Source organism: Peromyscus leucopus, chromosome 15 (genome assembly GCF_004664715.2).
Source record: "Peromyscus leucopus breed LL Stock chromosome 15, UCI_PerLeu_2.1, whole genome shotgun sequence".
Classification (NCBI taxonomy): domain Eukaryota; kingdom Metazoa; phylum Chordata; class Mammalia; order Rodentia; family Cricetidae; genus Peromyscus; species Peromyscus leucopus.
This window is the reverse complement of record NC_051076.1, coordinates 27,010,363-27,037,995: the sequence shown is the minus strand read 5'-3', so window position 1 is coordinate 27,037,995 and position 27,633 is coordinate 27,010,363. Positions and strand designations below refer to the sequence as shown.

General features: G+C 39.6%; 2 protein-coding genes across 4 annotated transcripts in view; both read right to left on the bottom strand.

Moving 5' to 3' along the window:
- Positions 1–6,826, bottom strand: part of LOC114690619 (intelectin-1a-like) — a 52,059-nt gene extending 45,233 nt beyond the window's left edge. The window contains exon 1 of the mRNA XM_037211034.1: positions 6,710–6,826. Coding sequence (XP_037066929.1) covers positions 6,710–6,826 — 117 coding nt within the window. The remainder of the gene's footprint in view (positions 1–6,709) is intronic.
- A 12,204-nt stretch (positions 6,827–19,030) lies between these two features.
- The window catches only part of LOC114690756 (intelectin-1a-like), a 9,217-nt gene continuing 614 nt past the window's right edge, over positions 19,031–27,633 (bottom strand). For all 3 annotated transcript variants that reach the window (XM_037211236.1, XM_028865644.2, XM_037211235.1), the window contains exons 3-8: positions 26,523–26,621; positions 24,923–25,170; positions 24,433–24,591; positions 23,972–24,092; positions 23,064–23,167; positions 19,031–19,284 (exon numbers count right to left, since the gene is read on the bottom strand). In XM_037211236.1, the coding sequence (XP_037067131.1) occupies positions 19,132–19,284; positions 23,064–23,167; positions 23,972–24,092; positions 24,433–24,591; positions 24,923–25,170; positions 26,523–26,621 (884 nt within the window). In that variant the 3' untranslated portion in view covers positions 19,031–19,131. The remainder of the gene's footprint in view (positions 19,285–23,063; positions 23,168–23,971; positions 24,093–24,432; positions 24,592–24,922; positions 25,171–26,522; positions 26,622–27,633) is intronic.

Below are 27,633 nucleotides of genomic sequence, written 5' to 3'. Positions count from 1 at the left end.
CATACAAACATACATACATACATAATTCTTTTTCACATAATTTTTTATTTTAATCTTTAAAGATAAAGAAGGAAACAGTGGGATAAAGTGCCTCCTCTCTGTCCTGCATCCCTCAGGATGTTTGGGAGACTCTACTTAAAGAAAGACTGCTTGAGGCCAAGGAAGTCAAAAGAATTGGTAAGAGGTCCACTTGTACATGGAACCCTCCCACACCCTTGGTTCAGATCAGTTTGATTGTAATAGGTAACTAACTAGGAACCTATATTTCTTTATTATCCTAAACAGCTATCAAGAATGAAAACTTTACATTTTTCAATTGAGCTGCATAGTTATAATATCTTAAATAAGAATAGAAACATATAAAATATAACAAAAATAACCTTAAATTTGTATTAATATACAAAAATCCATATCAATGTGAAATAATTGTTTTTTTTCTAGTTTAAAAGTAGATTCAATAATGTATCATTTTATTGTATCATTTCTATATCCCTCTTTTTTCTTTAGAGAACAAGATCCCTGAATATAATCTCCTTTTATCAGCTTTTTTCCCTGACAATTACCAATAACAATTTTTAATCAACCTCCCCCAAAATGATGACAAATATCCATAACCCACCAAAACCACCCACCAACCTTTGGGAATGTGGGCATCATGTTCTCTAGACTGCTTTCTGCTTTCTGGGGGCAATGACATAGCTAGGGGACCCTAAGAATATTTGGATAATGGTCAGTTATTGAGAAAGCTAGTTGTTGTCTAGTCTAAGGTTGATGGGAAAGTGTAGTGTGGTGATATTTTGTTTGTGCTCTAACAATTAAAGCTTGCCTGGAGGTCAGAGGGCAGAGATAGCCACTAGTTAATCATAGAGGCCAGGCTGTGGTGGCACACACCTTAAATCCCAGTACTTGGGAAGAGGAAACAGGAAGCTCAGGAGTTCAAGGCTACCCTGGGCACACTAGATTGATCCAGTCTAAAAGAAACAGAGCCAGGCAGTGGAGGCTCACACCTTGATACCAGCACTTGGGTTCTCATGCCTTTGATCCCAGTACTTGGGAGGCACATGCCTTTAATTCCAGCAGTATGCAGGTGGAGACAGGAAGTGATAAGTTGGCCAGAGAGGAATATAATGCAGGAGGAGACAGGAGCCCAATCACTTTCAGGCTGAGGAACTGGTGAGGTAAGAAGTGGCTGTGGTCTGCTCCCTTGTCTTTCTGATCTTTCAGCATTTATCCTGATACCTGGCCCTGGGTTTTTATTATTAAGACCAATTACAATTTGAGCTACATCTGGCATCCAACTTTTGGGGGTACTAATTCATGAAAAAGCTGCTTGCCTGTGGCTTTGCAGTCACAGGCACAGGCTGGAACTGCACCCAGCTCAAGTCACCTCTATGCCAACTAAGGTTTTCCTTTCTTTTCCTCAAGCCTCTGATCGAGTTGAGATTTTTGTTGCAGCCTATTGGCAGCAAATTCCATAGGCTTTTGTGCTCCCAAAACTGCAGGAGTTAGCCACTTAGGCATATTTTCCCATGCAGATGGCTGGCTCTTTGGCTTCTCTCCTGGGGGAGGGGATGTGGGATTTCCCTGACCCCCTCCTTGGGCTGCTGCCATACTAGGTAGCTGCCTCAAAAACCCCTTGGGCTTCTACTGTTCTGTGTCAGCCCCACACTTCAATGTTTTCTGAATCATCATTTTTGGCAGATTTGGTAAGGCAAATGGGAATTTCTTTCTTTCTTTCTTTCTTTCTTTCTTTCTTTCTTCCTTCCTTCCTTCCTTCCTTCCTTCCTTCCTTCTTTCTTTCTTTCTTTCTTTCTTTCTTTCTTTCTTTCTTTCTTTCTTTCTTTTTTTGAGACAGGGTTTCTCTGTGTAGCTTTGGGCCTTTCCTGGAACTCACTCTGTAGCCCAGGCTGGCCTCGAACTCACAGAGATCCACCTGCCTCTGCCTCCCAAGTTCTGGGATTAAAGGCACATGCTACTACCACCTGGTGACAAATGGGAATTCTTAAAGTGAGGGATTAGTTAAAAGAGATGGTTTTTTCCCTCATTAAAAAATAGGAAATGCTGTTACAATGGAGGGAGTTTGGTCTCTATATGATATTGTGCTGGACTCTCTGAAAATGAAGCAATTAAGTGAGAGGATATTTAATTTAGATGAGATTTATGTAATGTCAATTATAAATATTATGTGTTTGATCATTTTTGTTTTATCACTAAAAGTTGGTTAATATGACTGCCAAGATACAAGTTTTAGAAAAACTTATTAAAACAAATCATTGAGATATTCAAACTGAGACAGAGGAATTTAAAGGAGAACCAATCTCAGCATTGCATTAAGGTTAGAGAGGAAAAGCCCAAGATTTTTAAACAGCCAACCTTAATTTACTCAGTAACCTTATAGGAACTGCCAAATGATAGATATTGTCAAGGCAATGTAAGAGATGAAAAGACTCCTGTGCAAATGTCAGATTTGAGGAGATTCAAGGAAGCAATAGTCTCATATGGCTTGTATTCACATGTTGTGAAACAGATGTTAAACTCATAGTCAACTTGTAATAGAATTATTCCTCAAGACTGGAGAGGCTTGGTTGAAGCAGTCTTGAAGCCTGGACCTCTGAGTGGAGGACCTGGTGGAAAGATGAGGATATAAAATAGGTCTAAAAAACATTAGACCCCAAAAGGTACAAATTAGGAGAGATCAATTGCAGACTCTCAATGGCTTTCAAAGATTGCTCTGAGACATTTCCTATCTACGGCCCACTATTGGGGTAAAAAATGAAGAATTGAGAAATTTGTTCAAAACATTAGAGGATGACAAGGACTTAAATAGTCTAAGACAATTATCAGCTGAAGCTGAGAGAGAATTGGCCTTGGTGGAAAAGAAAACACAGGATGCACATGTGGATTATGTGGATCCAAAGTGCTTGATTACACCTTGGTTATTCTACCCTCTAATCATTTTTCTACAGGAATATTAATGCAGAGGGAAGATATTATCTTAGAAGAGATATTTCTGCTACATAGACAGGGTAAAAAAAAAAACTTATGTGGAGAAGATCTCTGAGTTGATTCTAAAAGGAAAATTGAGACTTTGTCAATTAGCAGGAATAGACCCAGGAGAAATTATAGTTCCTTTTACTAATGATAAAATTGACAAGTTATGGGCAACCTTGGCAAAGAGCTTGCAGTAATTTTTTTGGGGGGGAGAGATTAACAACAAATATCCCCAAAACAAGATAGTTCAATTTTAAAGAAAACTAATTGGATTCTGTCTTGTGTTGTATGGGGAGCACCAATATCTGGAACCCCTACATTTTATATTGATGCAAACCAATCAGGAAAGGCAAGTTACAAATTAGAAAATTTAAGTAAAATGGTTCAAAGTCCTTATAATTCTGTCCAAAAGTCAGAATTATATGCTAATCTGATGGTATTAATGGATTTTACAGAACCTCTCAACATAGTTACTGACTCTCAATATGCAGAAAGAGTTGTTTTACACATTGAAACTGCTGAATTTATCCCTAACGAGTCAGAATTAACTTTGTTATTTATTCAGTTACAAGAAATAATCAGGAATAGAAATCATCCCTTATATATAACACACATGCGATCCTCTATAGGTCTGCCATGTCCTCTGGCACAAAGTAATGAGGAAATTGATCAGTCTTTGATAGGAAATGTGCTGGAGGCCTTAGAAATTTATAAAAACCATCATATCAGTAGTAAGGGTTTGAAAAAGGATGTTTCCATAACCTGGCAACAAGTTCCAAGACCTTCAGTGTTCCAGGTTCTTCATCAGTAAAAAGGGTTAGTAATAATTGAGATCCCAAGGTTAATCAACTGAAGGAAGTGAAACAAAACACAAACATTAATAGAAGAGAAGCAGGCAGTAGTGGATGGTAAATGACAGTTATAATATAATAGCTGAATTTATCACATGTCCTGCAGAGTGTTCAGAGGAGCATTAGAGACTCAGTCTGGCCAAGTGGGGAGTGATAAGAGGCTGTCTTCTCAGCACCACTGAAATCATAGACCACAGGGAAACCCAGGCCATTGTCGTCTAACACTTTCCTCCTCCATATTTCCCTATATACTGCAGGCAGAATACTGTGCACATAATAGTAAGCCACATGACATGTGGCAAGATTTATAGAAATGGGTTAATTTAAGATATAAGAACAGTTAGCAAGAAGCCTGCCATGGCCATACAGTTTGTAAATAAGATAAGCGTCTGTGTGTTTATTTTATAAGTGGGCTGTTGGACTTCCGGGCCTTGGTGGGGCCCAGAGAGAAGCTCTCCAGCTACAATATACTTCTACAAGGAACAAAAGAAGTCACTGAGTAAGGAAGGCAGCATTGGAACTCACAGGAACACTGCCCTGTGTGGAGAAGCACAGATTAGTCCAGTAACAGTTACTTTCTAAAAGTAGATTCAATAATCTACCTCTTTATCTTACCATATCTATATAAATTCTTCTCAAATCTATAAGAATATATGTAATTTGTATACAATACACAAAAATGCAATCCAATGTAAAATATTTAAAATAGTAGTTGCCTTTTAAAAGTAGATTCAATAATCTACCCTTTATTCTATCAATTCTATGCCTTATTAGGAGTAGATTCAATAATCTACCTCTCATCGGTATTCTCTCTTTTTTTTTCAAACAAGAACCTTAAATCTAATCTCATTTGTTTAGTCTTTTTCCTGATCATTAACAATAAAAACTTGTAACCAACCATCCTAAACAAAGACAATTATCCAAGACTCATGGAATGACTAAAAACCACCCATCCCACCCCTTGGGAATGTGGGCATTATGTTCTTAAAATTACTTCCTGCTGTTTGGGGGCAAAGGCACCTTTAGGGGAACCTGAAAAGAAAAATTTTGGGTTAATTGTAAAGTCCTGGGAGAGGTAGCTGTATTATTTGTTGCCCAGTCTCTGCATAATGCAAAAACACAGTGCTTATCTCAAGTCATTGTTTGAGTAGTTTGTGAGGCTGGATCATCTCTGCTAGCCATCTCAAAATTGTCCTGAGAAGTTTGTAGTCTGAAGTCGATCGTTGGGTGATGTTTGTCACCTTAGTGGTATTATCATCATCCATATGGAATTGCTATTGTGGGGCCCCATCATCTGTTTGGAGACTTCAAAGTCTCTATCAGGTGTCATCATGATTCCCTGCAGAAGACTGATAGAGACTCAAACACAAAATTATGTACAGGCAGCTGACCTGCTCTGGTGTTTGGATGGTCGAGGAGGGAATGGGGTGTGGGTGGGTTGGTGGGGAAGGCTGAGTGGTGGGAGGAGGGAGGACAGGGAAATCCGTGGCTGATAAGTAAAATTAAACTAATTACAATATATATATATATATAGCTATATATAACTATAACTATAACTATATATATTGTTTACACACACACACACACACAAAAGCTAGAGGTAACCTGAGGAAGCTGGACTCCTGTAGCAAGACTCAGTTGCACTGCTCCCTCTGGTGGCCATGATGACAAACAGCAGACAGCCGAGTTGGGTCATGGTCATCTCAAGAAAACCAAGATGAAGGTGTCTCTATCCAGACCATCTTTTCCCTTATCCTTGTCTCAGCTCCTATCTAGTCCTACTTAAAGGCTCCTTCATTTCCTTTAAACTCCTCACATCTTTGGGCCTAAAGCAGACCTGAGCTGGAGTCCACTTTCCTTATTCATCAATAACAACTACCTTGCCCTCCATACCTAGAGAGAAACTCAGAGTTGCCAGCTGAGTGGAGATGAGCCCACCTCTCTCTGCAGAGTCTCTAGTGTGGTCCTGGTGAGGCTCTTGTCCTTGTATGGGAAAAGCCTTGTGGGAACAGCACAGACTTTGTCAGGCTCCCCCTTTTATAGCAGTATGCTACTGGAGGGGCAACTTTTATTTATTCCAGGAAAGTTCTTTGTACAGTGATAACTCACGAGATTCAAAGTCTGTAAAAGACACATATTAAATGTCATATCCTAGCACTATCACCAGGTTTGGAATTTTTTTTATTAAGAGATTTTTCTATTCATTTTACATACCAACCACAGATTTCCCTGTCCTCCCTCCTCCCACCACCCAGACCTCCCCCCAACCCACCCCTCATTCCCACCTCCTCTAAGGCAAGGTCTTCCATGGGGAGAAAGCAGAGCCTGGAACATTTAGTTGAGGCAGTTCCAAGCCTCTCCTTCTCCTCCCTGCACCAAGGCTGCCCAAAGTGGCCCACCATAGGCACTTGGCCCCCAAAAGCCAGCTCATGCACTAGGTCCCATTCCCACTGCCTGGGGGCCCCCTAAAAAGTTCAAATTAAACAACTGTCTCACTTATCCAGAGGGCCCAGTCCAGTCCCATGGGGGCTCCTCAGCTATTGGTTCACAGTTCATGTGTCTCCACTAGTTTGGCTATTTGTCCCTGTGCTTTTTCTAATCATGGTCTCAATATCTCTTGCTCATAGAATCCCTCCTCTCTCTCACTGATTGGACTCCTGGAGCTCCACTTGGGACCTAGCCATGGATCTTTGCATCTGCATCCATCAGTCACTGGATGAGGGTTCTATCATGACAGCTATAGTATTTGGCCATCCGATCAGCAGAGTAGGTCAGCTCAGGCACTCTCTTGACCATTGCCAGTAGTCTATGATGGAGTCATCTTTGTGAATTCCTGGGAACCTCCCTAGCCCTCTGCTTCTCCCTACCTCCATGTTGCCTTCATTTATCATGGTATCTCTTTCCTTGTTGTCCCACTCTGTTCCCGTTCCATCTCGAACATCCCACTTCCCTGGGCTCTCATTCCCCAGTCCCTTGTCCTCCATTATTCCCCCACCCCCAAATTGCTCATGTAGATCTCATTCACTTCCCCATCGCTGAGCAATCCTTGCATCTTTCCTAGGGATCTCCTTACTAGCTAGCTTCCTTGGAGCTGTGGGTTGCAGTCTGGTTATCATTTGCTTTACATCTAGTGTCCACTTATGAGTGAGTACATACTATATTTGTCCTTCTGAATCTGGGTTACCTCACTCAAGATAATATTTTCTAGTTCCAACCATTTGCCTGCAAACCTCATGATATCATTGTTTTTCCTCTGCTGAATAGTACTCCATTGTGTATATGTACCACATTTTCTTTATCCATTCTTCAGTTGAGGGCCATCTAGGTTGTTTCCAGGTTCCAGCTGTTACAAATAATGGTGCTATGAACATAGTTGAGCATGTGTCCTTGTGGTATGATTGAGCACTCCTTGAATATATGCCCAAGAGTGGTGTAGCTGGGTTATGAGGAAGATTGATTCCCAATTTTATGAGAAACCACTATACTGATTTCCAGAGTGGTTGTACAAGTTTTCATTCCCACCAAAAGTGGAGGAGTGTTCCCCTTGCTCCACATCCTCTCCAACATAAGCTGTCTTCAGTGTTTTTGATCTTAGCCATTCTGACAGGTGTAAGATGGTATCTCAGAGTCGTTTTGATTTGGATTTCCCTGATGACTAAGGATGCTGAGTAATCCCTTAAATGTCTTTCAGCCATTTGAGAGTCTTCTGTTGAGAATTCTCTGGTTAGCTCTACAGCTCATTTTTATATTTTTGGTTGTGAGCCTATCCTTTAACGGCTGAGCCATCTCTCCAGCCCTATAGCTCATTTTTAAATTGGACTGTTAGTTATTTTGATGTGTAGTTTCTTGAGTTCATTATATATTCTGGAGATCAGCCCTCTGTCAGATGTGGAGTTGGTGAAGATCTTTTCTCATTCTGTAGGCTCTTGTTTTGTCTTATTGATTGTGTCCTTTGCCCTACAAAAGCTTCTCAGTTTCAGGAGGTCCCATTTATTAATTGTTGCTCTCAGTGTCTGTGCTACTGGTGTTATATTTAGAAAGTGATCTCCAGTGTCAATGTGTTCAATGTGTCCTACTTTCTATTCTAGCAGGTTCAGAATAGCTGGATTTATGTTGAGGTCTTTGATCCAATTGGACTTAAGTTTTGTGCATGCTGACAGATATGGATCTATTTGCAATCTTCTACATGTTGACATCCAGTTATGCCAGCACCATTTGTTGAAGATGCTTTCTCTTTTTCCATTTGACAGTTTTGGCTCTTTTGTCAAAAATTAGGTGCTCATACGTGTGCAGATTAATGTCAGGGTCTTTAATTTGATTCTATTGGTCCACATGTTCGTTTTTATGCCAGTAGTAAGCTGTTTTTATTACTGTAGCTCTATAGTAGAGCTTGAAGTCAGGGATCATGATGCCTCTAGAGATTGCTCTAATGTACAGGATTCTTTTAGCTATCCTGGGTGTTTTGTTTTTCCATATGAAGTTGAGTATTGTTCTTTCCAAGTCTGTGATGAACTGTGTTGGGATTTTGATGGGGATTGCATTGAAACTGTAGATTGCTTTTGGTAAGATTGCCATTTTTACTATATTAATCCTGCCTATCCTGCCTATCCATGAGCATGGGAGTTTTTTTCCATTTTCTGATATCTTCTTCAATTTCTTTCTTCAGAGACTTAAAGTTCTTATCATACAGGTCCTTCACTTGCTTAGTTAGAGTTACCCCCAAGGTATTCTATGTTATTTGTGGCTATTGTAAAGGGTGATGTTTCTCTGATTTCTTTCTCACCCCATTTATCATTTGTATATAAAAGGGCTACTGTTTTTTTTTTTTTTTTTTTTTTTTTTTTTTTTTTTTTTTTTTTTTTTTTTTTTTTTTTGTTAATCTTGTATCCTGCCCCTTTACTGAAGGTGTTTATCAGCTGTACAAGTTCCTTGGTCAATCTTCTTGGGTCACTTATGTATACTATCATATTATCTGCAAATAGTGAAAGTTTGACTTCTTCCTTTCCAACTTGTATCTCTTTGATCTTCTTATGTTGTCTTATTGCTCTAGCTAGAACTTCAAGTATTATATTGAATAAATATGGGGAGATTGGACAGCCTTGTCTTGTTCCTGATTTTAGAGGAATTGCTTTGAGTTTCTTTCCATTTAATTTGATGTTGGCTGTTGGCTTACTGTAAATTGCCTTTATTATGTTTAGGTATGTTCCCTGTATTCCTGATCTTTCCAAGACATTTATCATTAAGGGGTGTTGGATTTTGTTGAATGCCTTCTCAGCATCTAATGAAATGGTCATGTAGTGTTTTTTTTCTTTCATTTTGTTTATATGGTGTATTACATTGACAGACTTTTGTATGTTGAACCAAACTTGCATCTCTGGGATGAAGCCTACTTGATTATTGTGGATATTTTTTTTGATGTGTTCTTGGAGTCCTTTTGCCAATATTTTAATGAGTATTTTTGCATCAATGTTCATGAGAGAGATTGGTCTGTAATCCTCTTTCTTTGTTGCATCTTTGTTTGACTTGGGAATCAGAGTAACTGTAGCCTCATAGAAGGAGGTAAAGTTCCTTCTGTTTCTATTGTGTGGAACTATTTGAAGAGTATTAGTATTAACTCTTCTTTGAAAATCTGGTAGAATTCTGTGTTGAAACCATCAGGTCCTGGGCTTTTTTTTGGTTGGGAGACTTTTAATGACTATTTCTATCTCCTTAGGGGTTATTGGTTTATTTAAATAGTTTATCTGGTTTTGATTTAACTTAGTTATGTGGTACCTATCCAGAATATTATCCATTTCTTTTAGATTTTCCAATTTTATGAAGTACAGGTTTTTGAACTATGACCTGATGATTCTCTGGATTTCTTCATTGTCAGTTGTTATGTCTCCCTTTTCATTCCTGATTTTGTTAATTTGGATTCTCTCTCTCTCTCTCTCTCTCTCTCTCTCTCTCTCTCTCTCTGCCTTTTGGTTAGTCTGGATATGGGCTTGTCTATTTTGTTGATTTTCTCAAAGAACCAACTCTTTGTTTCATTAATTCTTTGTATTGTTCTCTGTTTCTATTTTGTTGATTTCAGCTCTTAATTTGATTATTTCCTGGCATCTACTCCACCTGGGTGTCTTTGCTACTTCTTTTTCTAGAACTTTCAGGTGTGCTGCTAAGTCACTAATGTGAGGTTTCTCCAACTTCTTTATGTGGGCATTTAGTGCTATGAATTTCCCTCTTAGCACTGCCTTCATAGTGTCCCATAAGTTTGGTTATGTAGTATATTCATTTTCATTGAATTCTAGTAAGTCTTTAATTTCTTTCTTTATTTCTTTCTTGACCCATTGGGGATTCAGTTGAGCATTATTCAGTTTCCATGAGATTGTAGGCTTTCTGTAGTTTTTGTTGTTGCAATCTAACTTTAAACCCTGGTGGTCTGATAGAATACAGGAGGTTATTCCAATTTTCTTTGTATCTGTTGAGATTTGTCATGTGGTTGATTTTAGAGAAGGTTCTATAGGGTGCTGAGAAAAAGGTATATTTTTTTTTAGGGTGGAATTTTCTGTAGATATTAAGTCCATTTGAGTCATAACATCAGTTAAGTCCTTTATTTCTCTGTAAAGTTTCGGTCTAGCAAATCTGTCCAGTGGTGAGAGTAGAGTGTTGAAATCTCCTACTATTAATGTGTGGTGTTTTATGTGTGATTTAAGCTTTAGTAACGTTTCTTTTACATAGGTGGGTGCCCTTGTATTTGGGATACAAATGTTCAGAATTGAAACTTCATCTTGGTGAATCATTTCTGTGATGAGTATGTAATGTCCTTCCTGATCTCTTTTGATTGATTTTAGTTTGAAGTCTTTTTGTTGGATATTAGGATAGCTACACCTGCTTGTTTCTTAAGACCATTTGATTGGAAAGACTTTTCCCAGTCTTTTCCTCTGAGGTAGTATCTATCTTTGAAGTTGAGGTGTGTTTCTTGTATGTAGCAGAAAGATTGGTCCTGCTTTCATATCCATTTTGTTATCCTGTGTCTTTTTATAGATGAATAAAGTCCATTGATATTAAGGGATGTTAATGACCAGTGATTGTTAATTCCTGTTATCTTTTGGTGGTAGTGTGTGTGTGTGTGTGTGTGTGTGTGTGTGTGTGTGTGTGTTTCTCTTCTTTGCGATTTACTGCTGTGGTGTTTTCTATTGCATGTGTTTTTGTGGGTGTATCTGACTTTCTTAGGTTGGAATTTTCCTTCTAGTGCTTTCTGTAGGGCTGGATTTGTGGATAGGTATTGTTTAAATCTGGTTCTGTACTGGAATGTCCTGTTCACTCTGTCTATGGTGACTGAAAGTTTTGTCTAGACTGACATCCATGGTCTCTTAGTGTCTTCATTACATCTATCCAGGTCCTGCTGGCTTTCAAGGTCTGCATTGAGAAGTCGGGTGTTATTCTGATGGCTCTGACTTTATAAGTCACTTGGCCTTTTGCCTTTGGTGCTCTTAATAGTCTTTCTTTATTCTGTATGTTTAGTTGTTTAATTATTATGTGGCAAGGGGACTTTTTGGGGGTTCTAATCTGTTTGGTGTTCTTTAGGCTTCTTATATCTTCATAGGTATTTCCTTCCTTAAGTTTGGAAAGTTTTCTTCTATGATCTTGCTGAGTATATTTTCTGTGCCTTTGAGTTGGTATTCTTCTCCTTCTTCTTTCCCCATTCTCAGGTTTGGCCTTTTCATGGTGTCTCAGATTTCGTGGACATTTTGTGTAATGACTTTTTTGGCCTTGGTATTGTCTTTCAGTGGTGAATCTATGTCCTCTATTGTATCCTCTACACCAGAGAATCTCTCTTCCATCTCCTATATTCTGTTGGTTATGCTTGCATCTGTGTTTCCTGTTCATTTACTCAGACTTCCTATTTCTAGCATTCCCTCTGTTTGTGTCTTCTTCATTGTTTCTATTTCCCTTTTCAGGTCTTGAACTGTTTCCCTCACATGTGTAATTGCTTTTTCATGGTTTTCTTGGCTTTCTTTAAGGGATTTATTGATTTTTCCACTTTTTTATTTGTTTTCCCTCAATTTCTTTATTGATTTCTTCCTATTTCTTGTTTGTCTTTTTCTCAATTTCTTTATTGATTTCTTCCTATTTCTTGTTTGTTTTTTCTTAATTACTTTACTTATTTCTTTCATTTTTGTCATTTCTTCAATTTCCTTAAGGGAATTTTTCATTTTTTCTTGGAAGGCCTCTAGCATCTTCATGATGCTATTTTTAAGGTCATTTTTCTTCTGCCTCATCTGCATTGTGATGTTCAGGTCTTGCTGTTAGAGGAGGGTGTAAATAGAGTTTTCCTGCCTTGCCCACAGTCAGGACAAATCTTTGTCACCCACCAGTCCCACAGCCACTCAGACCCAACCAAGTAAACACAGAGACTTATATTAGTTACAAACTGTATGGCCATGGCAGGATTCTTGCTAACTGTTCTTATAGCTTAAATTAATCCATTTCCATAAATCTATACCTTGCTATGTGGCTCGTGGCTTACCGGCATCTTCACATGCTGCTTGTCATGGCGGCGGCTGGCAGTGACTCCTTCTGCCTTCCTGTTCTTTCTTTTCTCCTCTCTGTTAGTCCCGCCTATACTTCCTGCCTAGCCACTGGCCAATCAATGTTTTATTTATTGACCAATCAGAGCAATTTGACATACAGACCATCCCACAGCAGGAGGGCTAGGTTCTGGTGATGCCATATTGCTCTTTATGTTGTTGTATGCATTTTTGCATTGATGTCTGCCCGTCTCCTCCTCTAATAGTTATAAGAAGTACCTGTGTCTGAATGAGTTGCTATTGGTCCACTCTGTGCTTGTGTCTGTGTCTCATGGTGCCCCTCTGTGTCCAATCTTAGCTCTTGGTCTATTTGGAGGTGGCAGATTCTGTATCTCAGAATCTATAATCTCAAACTTATTGTCATGTTTGGTATGTTTTCAAGGTCATACAGAGATATATTTCAGAGAGATAGGCAATGTTCAAACACTTCAAAGACCTACAGAATATGACATTTAAAATGTTTTAAGAACTTAGATTTTTCTCAACAATGAGACATATCTGCTCCTGGCAGCACCAATTACTTCAGAGAGGATAATGGACATTGAAGAATCTCCACACAGAGTTTATTTTCCTTATGGCAAAAGTTAGCCATGTGAGCAAAGAAAGTGCCCTTACCTCAACTGCTTACAGTAGACTCTCCCCATTGCACAGGCAGGACACAAAAGAAAGTGACTGCCAAACTTTGCCAAGACAAGGTAGGACAGCCCTTCAGAATATCCTGTTTTACAGATAAGTCTGTCAGATATGCTAGGCCTGTAGGCCAAAGATGGATGCCCCAATGTTACAGAGGTACTTTGGGTGACTGTCCAGGCAGGTTAAGTTCCTTGTCATTAGGTAACATTTCACCCTTCTGGTGTCTTTGATATAGTTGAAGACTAAATAGTTGTAATTATAATTTTCCTTAATTATAATAGAAAATAAATTAGATACAAAACTTTAGACTCACCAAGATAAGATAGATAATTAAGCATTTTCTCTAATTTTGTCAAATGCAAATGGATTGGATATTGAAACTGTAATTCTTACTTAATAACTGTTTTTGTTTTATTATATTAATATTAAAACTTTCCTTTTTAACTAGACAAAAAAGGTGAAATGCTGTGGGAAAATGCTCTTGTACATTGTAAAGATTTGTCACTTGAATTGGTTTAATAAAATGCTGATTGGCCAGTAGCCAGGCAGGAAGTATAGGCAGGTTGACCAGACTAGGGGAATTCTGGGAAGGAAAAGGGTAGAGTCAAGAGTCACCAGCAGATACAGGGAAGCAAGATGAGAATGTTGGACTGAGAAAAATTACCAAACCACATGACTAAACAGAGATAAGAAGAATAGGTTAATTTAAGTGTAAGAAGTAGTTAATAATAAGTCTGAGCTACTGGATGAGCATTTACAGTAATATTAAGCCTCTGAGTCAATTATTTGGGAAGCCACTGCTGAGCATTTAGGAATGGATGGGTAGAAGAAAAACATGCAACTACAAAAAAAACACATGGGAAATTTACTGTTATCAATATTTAACAAATAAGAAAACAGACTTGGGTAGATGAAAAAGTTACCAAGGGTCGGGGAAAGTTGAGAAGTGATCAGGAGACCATGAAAATAATGGCATATGCCAGTCACCTCTCTAAAGCAGGGGAGGAGTTACACCAAATCACCTTCTCAGTGAGGTCCTCCTGGCAACCTTCTCTGGATTACATGCTCCCATCTGTGCCTTCCTAGCTCCCTGAAACATGCTTTTCTAGAACTTGTCACTTTTGCACTGGAAAAGCCTGCAGCTTTAGAACTGGGCTCACCTGTCTTCTTTTTCATAGCTAAACAGTCCTTATTGATCTAGTTCCTGGACTAAGTGTTGGGGACATGTAAAAGACAAAAGTGTTCTGCAACTGGTCTGCACACTCCCAATCAACAGTGCCTGGCACCAGGAAACTGAGTCACACATGGGGGACTGTTGTTTTATCTTTGGCACAGTGGCTGTGCCTTGATCTGAAGCTATTTCAGTCAGCAACTGTGACTCTGTTGTTACTCGCCTGTTTCTCTGTTAGCAGCCTGGTCCCTCTGGCAGAAGATTGGTTGGGAATTCTGTTCCTACAGTTGTCAGCCCTGTTGCTGCCAGTAAAGGTACATTTAACTAAATCTCTATTGTTCTCTTTATAAATAGGACTTGAGATTCAAAGGCTGGGCAGAGAGGTTGAGTAGCAACTAGCTGACATCCTTTCCCTGCTGGCGTCTCCCCAAAAAGCATGTGCTTCTACTTCACTAAAACAGAAAAACAGCACACTCAAAATCCCTCCCTACTACTTCTGGTGCCTCTCTGTAATCTTCCTGTTGCCCTCTGATGCTCTATGACTACTTTCTGCCAACTAGTTGCTAACTCAGCTTTCTGACCCAAGGTTAAATTTATTTAATTAACTCAAATGCTAACTTGAGGTTCACAGCATGATCCCATAACCTCCAACAGGGGACTGCCAATGGATAAAAATTTCAGGTTTCCTATTGCTTTCTCTAGTTGGAAGAAAGGTGTATGAGAATAATGAGGAACCAAGAAAAAATATATAGTTTAAATTTTTTTTACATTTATTTATTCATGTGTGTGTCTGTGTATGCATTCATACACATGCATGCATTTGTGTGTGTGTGTGTGTGTGTGTGTGTGTGTGTGTGTGTGTGTGATGCACAAGCAATTATGCCATAGAGGTCAAAGGACAATTTTGCAACTCAGTTTTCTCATTCTTCCATGTGGATCCTGGGAATCAAACTCAAGTCATTGGGCTCACTAGCAAGCACACCTATCAGATGAACTATCATGCTGGCTCCATATCTTTGGGATAAAGAATGAAGACAAGAAATAAGAGAAAAATCAGGAAAGAATAGCTAGCAAAAGCCAGCTTATTAAGGAAAGAGGAGATGGAAAAAATGGGGAAGAGTAGAGACCAAAATCAATTTCTTATCCAGGTTCTAAGAAATCTATCAAATAAGATAAATACTCTTCCCCACCCCAACATTTATTTTAAAATCTATACCACTTTTGCTTGCATGTATATGTACAGTGTGTATATGCATTGCCCAGAGCAGCCAGAAGAAGGAATCACATACCCTGGAACTGGAGTTACAGACAGTTGTGAGCTATGAGGGTGCTGTGAACCAAACTTATTATCTTCTGCAAGAACAGTTTAAAGTCAATTTAGGACATGTAAGACTCTATCAGAAAAAAAGGAAAGGAAGGTGAGGAGAAAGAGAAGGAAGAGAAAGAGAAGGAGGAGGATGGAAGGGTGAGAGAGAGAGAGAGAGAGAGAGAGAGAGAGAGAGAGAGAGAGAGAGAGCTCAGCAATTACAAGGACATCAGTTTTTTTTCCCAGAGGATCCAAGTGCAGTTACCAGCACTCACTTCAGGCAACTCAGTAGACCCTCCCCATTGGTTGACCTGTAATTCCAGTTCTAGGGAATTCAGTGACCTCTTCTGGACTCATCAGTTACCTGCACATAATGTGGTGCATATTAATACACAGCCACATTTATACATAATCTTTTACACATAAGTTATTTATTTTAATCTTTAAAGATAAAACAAGGAAATAGTGGGGTAAAGTGCCTCCTCCATGCCCTGTATCCCTCCTGATTTTTGGAAGACTCTACTTAAAGAAATATGGCTGGAGGCCAAGCCAATCAGAAGAACAAGTAAGAGGCCCACCTGTGCTTGGAACCCTCCCACACTCTTGGTTCAGTTAGTTTGATTGTTAGATGATTAAGTATTAAACTGTATTTCTTTATTATCCTAAATAACTTTTAAGGACTAAAATTTTACATTACATTTTAAAATGAGCTGCATAGGAATAATACCTTAAACAGGAATAGAAACTTATGAAAAGGGTAATAAAACCACCTTAAATTTGTTTCAAAATACAAAAATCCATACCAATGTGAAATATTTGAGACTATTAATTGTTTTTTTAGTTTAAATGTAGACTCAATAATCTATCCTTTTATCCTATCATTTTATATCCCCCTGTTTCTTTTAAGAATGAGATCCTTGAATCTAATCTCCTTTGTTCAGCTTTTTTCCTGACCATTACTAATAACCACTTGTAACTAACCTTGCCTAAATGATGACAAATATACATAACCTACTGAATGACCAAAACCAACCCATCCCATCTCTTGGGAATATGAACATCATGTTCTCTAGACTGCTTTCTGTTCTCTCGGGGCAATGGCATATCTAGGGACCCTTATAAAATTGGGATAATGATCAAGTCCTGGGAGACCTAGCTGTTGTCTGGTCTGTGTAATGGGAAAATGTAGGGCTTATGTGAAGTGTGGCTGGAGTAGTCTGTGAAGCTGGACCATCTCAGCCAGCAGCCTTGATGCTGCTCTGGATATATAGCTCTGAGGAAACTGCAACAGAGTCACTCTGAGAGGCTGGATCACCTGGGCCACCCATTTTTTTTTGCATCGAAAACCCTTGTTCTAAAATCACACAAACTTTTAAAGGTAACATGCATATCTGTATTAACTCAAGTATGGAATATATAGTATGCACAAGTCAGTTAAAGATGACTTTTTGTTCTATGTTTGAGCAGGTAAAAGGCATCTGTCAACTTTATATGTCTGTTTGGACTACTTGACCAAACACTAATGTAAATGTCTATCCATGCAATATGAAATGATGTCATGTAATAATAAATCATGAGGACTTGCTAGCCAATAAGATTTATTATGTCTCATCTTGTCTCTGAGATGTTCCCACCATGCAGAGGGATCAGCATAAATGTCTCCTGTCCTGTAGTTTTTATTTGTTTCCTCTACCATGTCTATAGCCAAGATCCTCAGGAGGTCTCCTGTAGATGTAACCAACCGTCTTATTAAATAAGAAACACAGAACCAATGCAAAGAAGAAAGCCAAGAGGTCAGAGCTAAAAGCCTTACCTGCCTGATGCAGCTAGCCTTTTCAGCCAAGAGACCTCTCTGAAAGAGAGCTACTTCCTGTGTGTTTGTCTTTATATAGACTTTCTGTTCTGCCTTCTCATTGGTCATAAAACCAACCACATGACTGCTTCGTCACTGCCTGTTGTACAGTCCTCCAGGTCTCCTATGGCATTGAGATTAAAGGCGTGTGTCTCCAATGTTGGCTGTATCCTTGAACACAGAGATCTACATAGCTCTAGCTCTGCCTACCAAGTGCTGGGATTAAAGGCATGTGCCACTACTACCATTCTCTTGATATGGCTCTAAAAGCTCTGACCCCTGGGCAACTTTATTTATTAACATACAATTAAAATCACATTTCAGTACAAATAAAATACCACCATAGTCTCCCCTAGTCAAATCTGATCTCTATTAACCTGGAAGGAATCCAGAGCCTTACATTTCCACTGGAAACAAAACCATAACCTCATCCCCAATATAATACATTTTTTGACTTCCATTTTAAAGTTAAGGAATTTCTAAAGTATATAGGCTGGTTTAATTCAGCAGTACCTTCCACAATCCAATGTCTCTCAGCATCTGCTGTCTGTTTATTAGCATTCAAAAAATTCGAAATTAATGAGGTCTAAACTCCCTGGGTTATATTTCTCATTCTTACATGGAATATTTTTTCCTACTTTACTTGTCTCTTTAAGGACTTTCTTATTTTTAAACTATTTTTTATAAGTGTCTGTGCTTTCTTTTTCTGTTTGGACTTTGCTTTACTAGGCACCTGCGTCATACTCTGACCACAGGACTCAAATTTTGAACCTGTCTCACAGCTTTGCTCATTGTGTGCTGGTGGCTCTAGCTCACAGACAGCTGCTAGGAGACACATCTCTGTAATGCAGCCCAAATGAGACTATGGGATTAGGAAGCTGTGTTTGGCACTGTGTTTGTGTGTTTAGAAATTTTTTTTTTGCTTTCTCAGGTCTTATGCAGATATGTGTCCCCAAATTGGATACCATTATGTGAATGAATTTTTCTTTGGTCCACCAGCTTACAAAAAATGACACAGGGACTTAAAAGCTTGGCCTTATCTTAGGCTTGTTCCTATCTAGTTTTTATAATGTAAATAAGTCAATTTCTATTAATCTACATGCTGTTGCATGGCTCATGGCTTTTCCCTCTCCTCCTTCATGTCTGGCTTCCTCTGCCTCCAGCTAGCATCTGTCTTTCTTTTTCCCAGAACTCCCTCTGTCCAGAAGTCCCTGCTATACCTCCTGCCTATCTATTGACCATTTAGCTTTTTATTGAACCAATCACAGTAACATATCTTCACACAAGATACAGGAATATTCCACAACATTTTCCTGCTACTGGACTGCCTTCTTCAGACTTAATATAAGCCAATTTATCTAGTCTTATGTAACTTCTTATGCCATGTTTGGTCAATAGCCCTGGGAAACCTGTCCTTCTGTTGAAGGGAAATAGAAGAGGAATGGATCTGGAGAAGAGGGCATAATGGAGGATCTGGGAGTAAAGGATGGAAGGGAGGCTGCTGTCAGGATGTAATATATGAGCAAAGAAAAAATAAAGATAGTATTACTGTATCAGAATTTCCAGCAATAATATTCCAAGAGACTCAAATAGGGCATCAGAAACTCTTTTGAAATCTCCCATCCCTGTACAAAAAGGAATCACAAAGACACCTAAGCCTGTAATGAACATGATTTATTCTCCTTTCCTGTGTCACTAGCATTCTAGTTACTAGGTAAGTTTTTCTCCAGGTATGTCAGTCCAACACCACAAAGATTTCATCGATAGAACAGAAGCACGGCTGCTTCAGTTATCTCCCGGCTATTGCTGTACCCAACGTGAGTTCCATATCCATTCCAATCAAATGCAGAGAAGTCGCCACATTGCACAGGGTTACCTTCTGGGAAGAATCCTCCTCCACCAATGCAGTGCTGAAAAACAAGGTGAGGAAGTAGCAATGAGAGGTGTTATTTTTTTATATATTCCCTCTCAAAAGGTGCTATGTACTGAGGACTAGATCCCTTGTGTAAGTAACATTCAGAAGCAGAACTTTAGGGAAGGAATTAAATATGAGGATCCTGCCTTCATTAGTTACTTAGCTACTAATAGTCAGTTAGTGAACTGACTATTGGGAGGTGGTGGTTGTATGAAAAGGGGTATCTGGTTAGAAGAAACAGATACTGAAGGTGTGAGTGGCATGCTTTGAAGATATCTTGCCCTGGCCTTTTCTGATTTTTCTTGGCTCCTTGACACTATGTAGCAAGCCATATTGCTCTTATATATCTTTCTGCTTGATATTTATCATGTCCCACTATGGATTTAAAAGTAATAGAGCCAAGCAATCATAGGTTAAAAACTCAGAAACCATCAAACTAATAAAGCTCTTTGTCTTAGTCTGGGTAAGTATTGCTGTGATGAAACATCACGACTCAAGCAACCTGGGGACAAAATGGTTTATTTGGCTTATATTTCACATCACTGTTCATCACTGAAGGACAGGACAGGAACTCAACAGGGCAGTAACCTGGAGTCAGGAAGTGATGCAGAAACCATAGAGTGGTGCTACACCACCCACAATGGGAGGGGCTCTCCTTCATCAATCAGTAATTAAGCAAATGTTCTACAGGCTTGCCTACAGCTTGATCTTATAGAAGCATTTTCTCAACTGAAGTTCCCTAATCTCAGATGACTATAGCTTGTGTCAAGTTGTCATAAAACTAGCAAGCACATCCTTCTTTCCATATATTGTTTCTCTCAGATATTTATCACAGAGGCAAAAAACTGACTAATATAGCTGATGAATCCAGACACACCTCAAGAGCCAAGTTCAGTGGACTCTTTGTCCCTCATCAGACTCTTATTGGCAGTATCACTGTACTTGAACAATAAAACCTCCTTCCATTGGCTTTAGTAGCATGACTGTCTCTTCCTTACTTTCCATCAACTTCTCTGAACCATGTTTTTCAGGTTCCCTGGTTAGACTTTTCTACATGAATTCCGTATGTGCTGTTTTCCAGATGTGACACATTTACAACTCTCTTGTACTTTGTTTTACCCCTTTCGATTTAGTTATGAACAATTCACTGATGGCTTAAAATACCTATCTCCAATCCAGATATTTATTTAAGTTTAAGACTTAAAGATCAAGCTGACATTTAGAATCACTACTCAGGGTCTTCACACTCCACATGACAATAAACAAACAAATAATCAAACAAATGAAAATCAAAACACAGCTACTTACAGCCTCACATAACTTAAAAATGGGCATTTATTTGGGGGAAATTCATTGACAGTTTTGTCATTGTGAACATTATAAGCTGTACTTACACAGGTTAGAATAACTATGATCTTAGCAGGCAATACAAATCCACTGGGACCACCACCACATTCAAAGTCTATCATTGATCAAAGCATGTAACAATGTGGCTGGAGAGGTAGCTCTGTGGTTAAAGTACTTGTTGTTCTTTCAGAGTACCTGTGTCTGTGTCCCCCAACCCTCTGCAGCTCACAACTGTTGTAACTCTAATTACAGGGCATAGAATGTCCTCTTCTAGCTCAAGGGCATTAGAAACCCAAGCAATAGGCATACATATGTGCACACAAAACAGTCATACATTTAGAATAATTACATCTGAAATAAGACAAAATAAAATCCCATCTGAACAAGCTAGTTGCATGGGGGCTGGAGAGAAGGTCTCAAGGTTAAGACATCTTACTACACTATCAGAGAACCAAAGTTCAGATTCCAGCATTCATATCAGATCCTAGCACCCAAACAAAAGACTTTAACTACAATTCCCAGGGATCCAATGTCTCCCTTTGACCTCTGTGATCACTTGAATACACATGTGCACACATACAAATAAAGTCAAATAAATGTTGTATAAATCCAGCATCATATGACTGTATAACCCTCCTAAATACCAAACATATTCAGTATCCAGACCGTTTGGCTTGCAATTTGATATTCACCTACTCAAATGTAAACCATGATACTATTAAAAATGTCTTCTATTTCCATTCTCTGTATTCAACTATTAATAAACTTAAAGTCTTTGGAACTCATTAGTGCCTACTCTCCCTCCAAATTTCCATCACACAACATCACACTCTCATTTGGACCATGGAACCCCCATTTCAATACTTATTTCCTTATGCTAGTCTTTCCTTTGTTCCACAATTAGAATCTGATACCTCTACACTACCAATGTCATCTGGAGAAAAAAAAGGAGCCACATATCAATCTTATGTCCTTGTTAAAACATTGCAGTGGGGCTCATCACTTATATAGTCCCCAAACCACTGGTGTGATGTAAAAGTTATTGCCTGATCAGGTCCATGTTAACATTTCAAAAACAGTTCTTCCTGTTCCCACATCTATCTTACATACCAAAACTAAAAACAGCTTGCTAGGCCCTCAACACAATTTGCTCTCCTCATTTCATCATTTCACACCATAGTCCCAAGGTCCTCCTTGACATCAAAGCTACCTCAGCTTGTTCAGGTGGGATTTTATTTTGTCTTATTTCAGATGCAATTATTTTAAATGTATGAGTGTTTTGTGTGCACGTATGTATGCATATTGCTTGAATTCCTGATGCCCTTGAGCTAGAAAAGGACATTCTATGCCCTGTAATTGGAGTTACAGCAGTTGTGAGCAGCAAAGGGTTGGGGGACATAAACACAGGTACTCTGAAAGAACAAGTACTTTAACCACAGAGCTACCTCTCCAGCCACATTAGATTGAAGGACAAGCTAGTAACTGAGAAATGAATGGACACTGAGATCTTCAGGATCACCTGTGAGGAGCTGAGGACCCTTTTCTCAGACTGTTACTTTAGAGAGGACTAGATTCCAAAAGAACATGCTAATTTTTTTGAGGCAGGGTCTTACCTGTAGCTCTGGTTGACCTGGAACTTACTATGCAGACTAGGCTGGCCCCCAAACCACAGAGATCTGCCTGTCTCTACAACCCGAGTCCTGGGATTAATGATGTGTACCAACATCCTTGGCCAGAGCATGCCAACTTGTTTCATCATTCACTGTGGCAATAAAAGGGCTCCGTCCTCAACTGTCCTTTTGGTCACAAATTATTAAAAAACTAAACAGTATGTGTCTAATGATGCCAGGCTTAGGGTAACATCAGGTTGCTGCAGTGGAGGTGAGTGCACCTGCCTTGTCATTTAGTTTATATGCCAACATTCTACAAGAGAAATTCCTTCTGATAGGGAGAATGGCCTGGGTGAGGTCTACCAGATGTCCAAGACTCTCATAGTAACCCCTTGACACAATGAAAATCTGTACAAGTCCTGGAAAGGATATGTTTCACTCTGAAAGCTAATCCTAGGTGGAGTGTAACAATACTTGGTGACTCTCTTACAATCTCAGCCCCAAAGGTTTGCACAGGACTTCCTGAATACAAGTGTCACCCTTATTCCAGGTAACTGAGTGTTTTATCCTAAAATCTAAGCAAACAGCAACGGTGCAATTAGAAGTTTGTAATGTTGACTATGGTCTTCAACAAGACAGAATTCCTGTATCTAGACAGAAGTTATGATCCCTGAAACAAGGCAAGTTACAGGGAAAGGTCACATTCTCATCTATGTACACACACTAACATAGCAGCCTCCCATACTCCATATACATAGATACACACTGGCAACCTCAGACTTATTCATGAGCCTCTCTGGTCACTACACAGACTCACATGCTCAGTGTTACATCCAGTGACCCTCATCCCAGGACACAAGGCATTGGCTGCTTTCTCAGTATTAAACACTCTGAATTGGATGTATCCTGCAGTGAATTCTTCTGAAAACAAGAGAGAGAGAAAACAGCATTCAAGTAAAATGCTAGAAATGATGTCAGCCCAAAGTTTGGTTGTCCCAGGTTGAGGATATTAAGTCTAAAATATCAGACATATTGGGGAACCTCACCTATTCATATCCACATTTACCAAAGAGACAGTCCTTGAAAAAAGGTCTCCATCTGTCAGAACTTGAGTGGAGAAATTTATAAAACAGTAAGGTCTCTAATGAGTATATCAAAGATATGTAATATTACCCCTAGCAGGTACATTAATTTTGGTCCTGTTCACATTTACCTTTGTAACTTTTCTTTAAAGCCTTACATTCCAAGAATAAATAAGCAGATTTGAAATATGCACCATAGGCTCAGCATTTATAAAGGGTAGATGCCACATTTGGATTCATATTAGACAACATAGCAGTCATTCCTCACAACAGAAATAAAACTCCATTTTTTCTCTTGTTCATCTCCATGCACACGGACCTGGCGTGTCTCTTGGAAACCTCTGAATGATAACAAGGTTGCTAAGAGTAGATGCTGGAACTGTGTATCCCCAGTGCAAATGCTGACTTTTCTGCTTATTCCTTGTACTCTCAGGCAAGTTCCTGGACCTTCAGTGCTCCGCATTCCTAATCTGTACAATGGGTTAATAATAGTTGCCAGTCCAAGTGATCGATTGAAGTAAAAGAAAACACAAACATTTATATAAGAGAAACAGGCTGTAACGGATGGTAAATGACAGTTACTTATCAAAACTGAATTCATCACTTGTCCTGCAGAGTGTTCAGAGAAGCATTGGAGACTCACTCTGGCCATTGGGGGAGTAATAAGACGCTGTCTTCTGAGCATCACCAAAGTCATAGACCACAGGTATTGCTGGGCCATTGTCAGTCCCACACTTCCCTGCTCCATATTTCACTGGGTACTTCTACAAGAAACAAAGAAGTCACTGGGTAAGGACTGTATCACTGGCACTCACAGGAACACTGTCCACCATGTATCCAGTAACAAGGTTGTTTCCAAACCAGTCAGATCTTTCTTTTGTTTGTATCTCTCTGACACCTAGGCCCCTCCCCCTTTTCTCTTCTCTTCTCTCCACCTCCCTACTTTTCTCCTCTCCTCCCTTTTCCACACACCCCTACCCTTTGCCCTCCTTGGCTCAATACACTTTAGAATAAGAGAAAATGGAATACAGCCCACCCAACCTCAAACACCTGCCTCTCTCTCTACACCCTTGAAAAGCAGCCTTAGCCAGCAGTCTCCAGTACCTGGTAAAGGCCAAACAGATTATGACCCATGTCCTGTAGGAAGCCAGTGGAGGTGTGGTACCTCAGCAGAGAACTGTTCCTCCAATTTTTCAGGGGGCTCTTGTTGGGCACATGCCAGATACCCAGGTTCTCAGCCTGGATGTCGAAGTAGCCAGGGTTCTGGAAAGCAACCAACACTGAGTTTGACCAAACAAGAAGATTTCACCAAGCAAAAGACCCACATGCAGAGTCCTCGGGGGAGCTGATATCTCTGGGCTCCAAGCGGACAGATGGCAAGCCATGCTCAGATACCCTCATTTCCAAGGACAATGGTCCCATTGCTACCTTCTACTTAACTAAAAGACTATTTTGGAGATTGTTGAGATTCAAGTTGAGTATTTTTCAATTCCTCAGCCCTATGTTGAAGGGCAACCTTCCAACCCTCTCCCAGGCATGCTTGAACTACACTCACATCCTCACCCTTTCCCAAGTGGCCACAGAGTGTACCAACCTTGTAGTCATCACTTGTGGCCCCCTCTGCAGACCCAAAGGTGTTGTAGTTGGCCCAGTTGCCATCTCCCTCTGGGTAGTCAATTCTGCTGCCTTGCTGACTGGACCAGCGATCGCCCACTGTGCACTTCCCAAGCATGTTGTTCTCATGCACACTGGCCACCAGGGTCCAGCCACCACCTGCAGTGGTCATGTCACAGAAGGTCTGGTAGATGACACCATTCTCCGTGCGGAGAAAATAGAGGCCATCTGTAGAGAGAACCAGTCCACAGTCCTGTGTGCAGGCTCATTGTCCATCTCTGCTCCAGAGGCAGAATGACTCCAGGAACTACAACCATGCCTAATGCCTCATATCCTAAGTTTCCTATGACATGTGTCCCTAGGGATATTGAGATCTACTTGAGTTCAGAAAGCTAAGCTTCTGTGACTGAGGCAGAACACACAAGTACCCAAACTGACAGTGATGTTTATCCTAAAATTAAACATAGTATTATCAAAGGAATTAACAATTCCCCCTGTTAAATACCCAAAGAACTGGTAACAAAGACTCAGACATGTACATTCATTTTTGTTACAAGAGCAGGTCTCAACCTGAAGGCAGAAACAGGTCAAGTATTTCTAAGGAATAAGCGATAATCTGTGGTGTCTAGTATGCAGGATATATATTGTGTAAATTCCTATATACCCAATAGATCGAAAAGAATGAAGTGGGCTGGAGAGCAAGCACTGCTCTAGCAGAGGACTTGAGTTAGGTTCCAGCACTCACGCTTGGCAGTGTACAAGTGCCCGTCACTCCAGCTCCAGAGGACTAGATGGCCTCTGCAGGTACCTGCATACCTGCACATACATGTATACATTCCAGCATAAGACATGTGCACCTATGTAATAATAATAATAATAATAATAATAATAATAATAATAATAACAATAACAATAACAATAATAATTTTTTTTTGGATTTTCCAGACAGGGTTTCTCTATGTAGCAGCTCTCGTTGTGCTGGAACTCACTCTGCAGCCCAGGCAGGCCTAGAACTCCCAGAGATCAGCCTGCCTCTGCCTCCCACATGCTGGAGTTAAAGGCGTGCACCACCACTGCCTGGCTAATAAGTCTTTTTTTTTTTTTAACTAAATTAACTATTTTACAACACATAAGCGCCTTGTAGCATGCTAATGAAATAAGGCAGATTACTCCTATGAGGTAACAAGAATTGACAGATTCATAGAAGTAGAAAACAGAACAGCAGTTCACAGGGAATACATGAATTTAAGGCTTAGTGGCTTCAGAATTTCAATTTAAGGAATGAAAACTTTTGGACATGGATGGTGATGATCCATAGCATTGTGAAAGTTGCTCTTGATTTTGAAAACCTTTAAAATTGGGTAAGTGGCAATTTTAATACACTATGTACATTCTATCACATTTTCTATATCAAAAAAGAAAAGCTATTCCTGAGGTCAAAAATGTGATTTCCTAACTGGGTTATTTGTTTGTATTTTTGAGACAGGGTCTCCTCAGGCTGGCTTGGAGCTTTCAATCCTCTGCTTTGGGCCTGAAAATATTAGAATTACAGTGTGGTCTTTAAATACTTCATCACTCACTTGGTGCCCTAGTTATCTCCTGCTTGATTTCCTTGCAGCTTCTGAACAGAAAGGAAGGCACAGGATTGATCCATCTGTTGGTATCCACGTTTCCTTCATCTAGAGAAGATGCAAAGTTAGTTTCACTTTCATGCAACACCCAGCCTCCTCTTATCATCCATCCTAAACTCATTCCGTGACTTCTCAAAGTCTCACTTGAGAATCAACAAGATTTGTAACTAGGAAAAAAGACAAGAGATTTGAAGGTGTGGAGAACTTTGTGTCCAAAGTCCTGAAAAAGGAGAATAAAGTGAAGTCCAGCTTTGCAGTAGAGGAAATGCAGGGAGCCTAATGTGCCTGAAGCATGGGTAGTGAGGTTGACAGTGCAGAGGCTTGACCAAGAGACCCTGGAATAAGAAGCCTTGCAAACTAGCCTCAACTCTGCAATGTGCTCTGAGAACCTAGAAGGGTGGAAAAAAACAAGAACTCTTAGGTTGGAGCTACTCAGGTGTAAGAAACTCCATGTTTACAAGTCAAGTATTTTGGGATTGTATTTACTGTGTCTGAGCCTCAGATCCCTATTGCCTAATACTGAGCTTACAAAGACTATTATGTAGAGATCATGTAAGATGGCATTTAGGGACTTGCATTTATTCTAAAATCAGCAGTGAAGAGGAATTACACATTTTAAAATAATGTTAAGTTTCTATAGAGTGCAGAATTCAAGAAAACATTCTCTGGGTACACTCCAGACCATTCACTTGGTATTCACACTAAAGCAAAGTTCCTCATCCTAAGGAATGACTAGGATGGTACACAGTTCTTGCAAAAGGTCCCCTATAGCTACACACAAGTACAGAATCTCGATCAGGACATACTTCAACAATCTCATTACCACTGGCCAGTTCTTTAAGAGGCAATCAGCACCCAACCTACATCTCAAAGGCTCTATGGAGGATGGACTAGGACTTTATTTTTTAGAATGTGGGAATGGAAGGAAGAAAAAAATGGGAGAACAATACAATTATATTTAATTTCACTTCTTAAAAAATGCAAGATCACCAAGATATAGTGACCCATATCTTTATCCCAGCACTCAGGAAGCAGAGACAGGCAGATTTCTGAGTTTGAT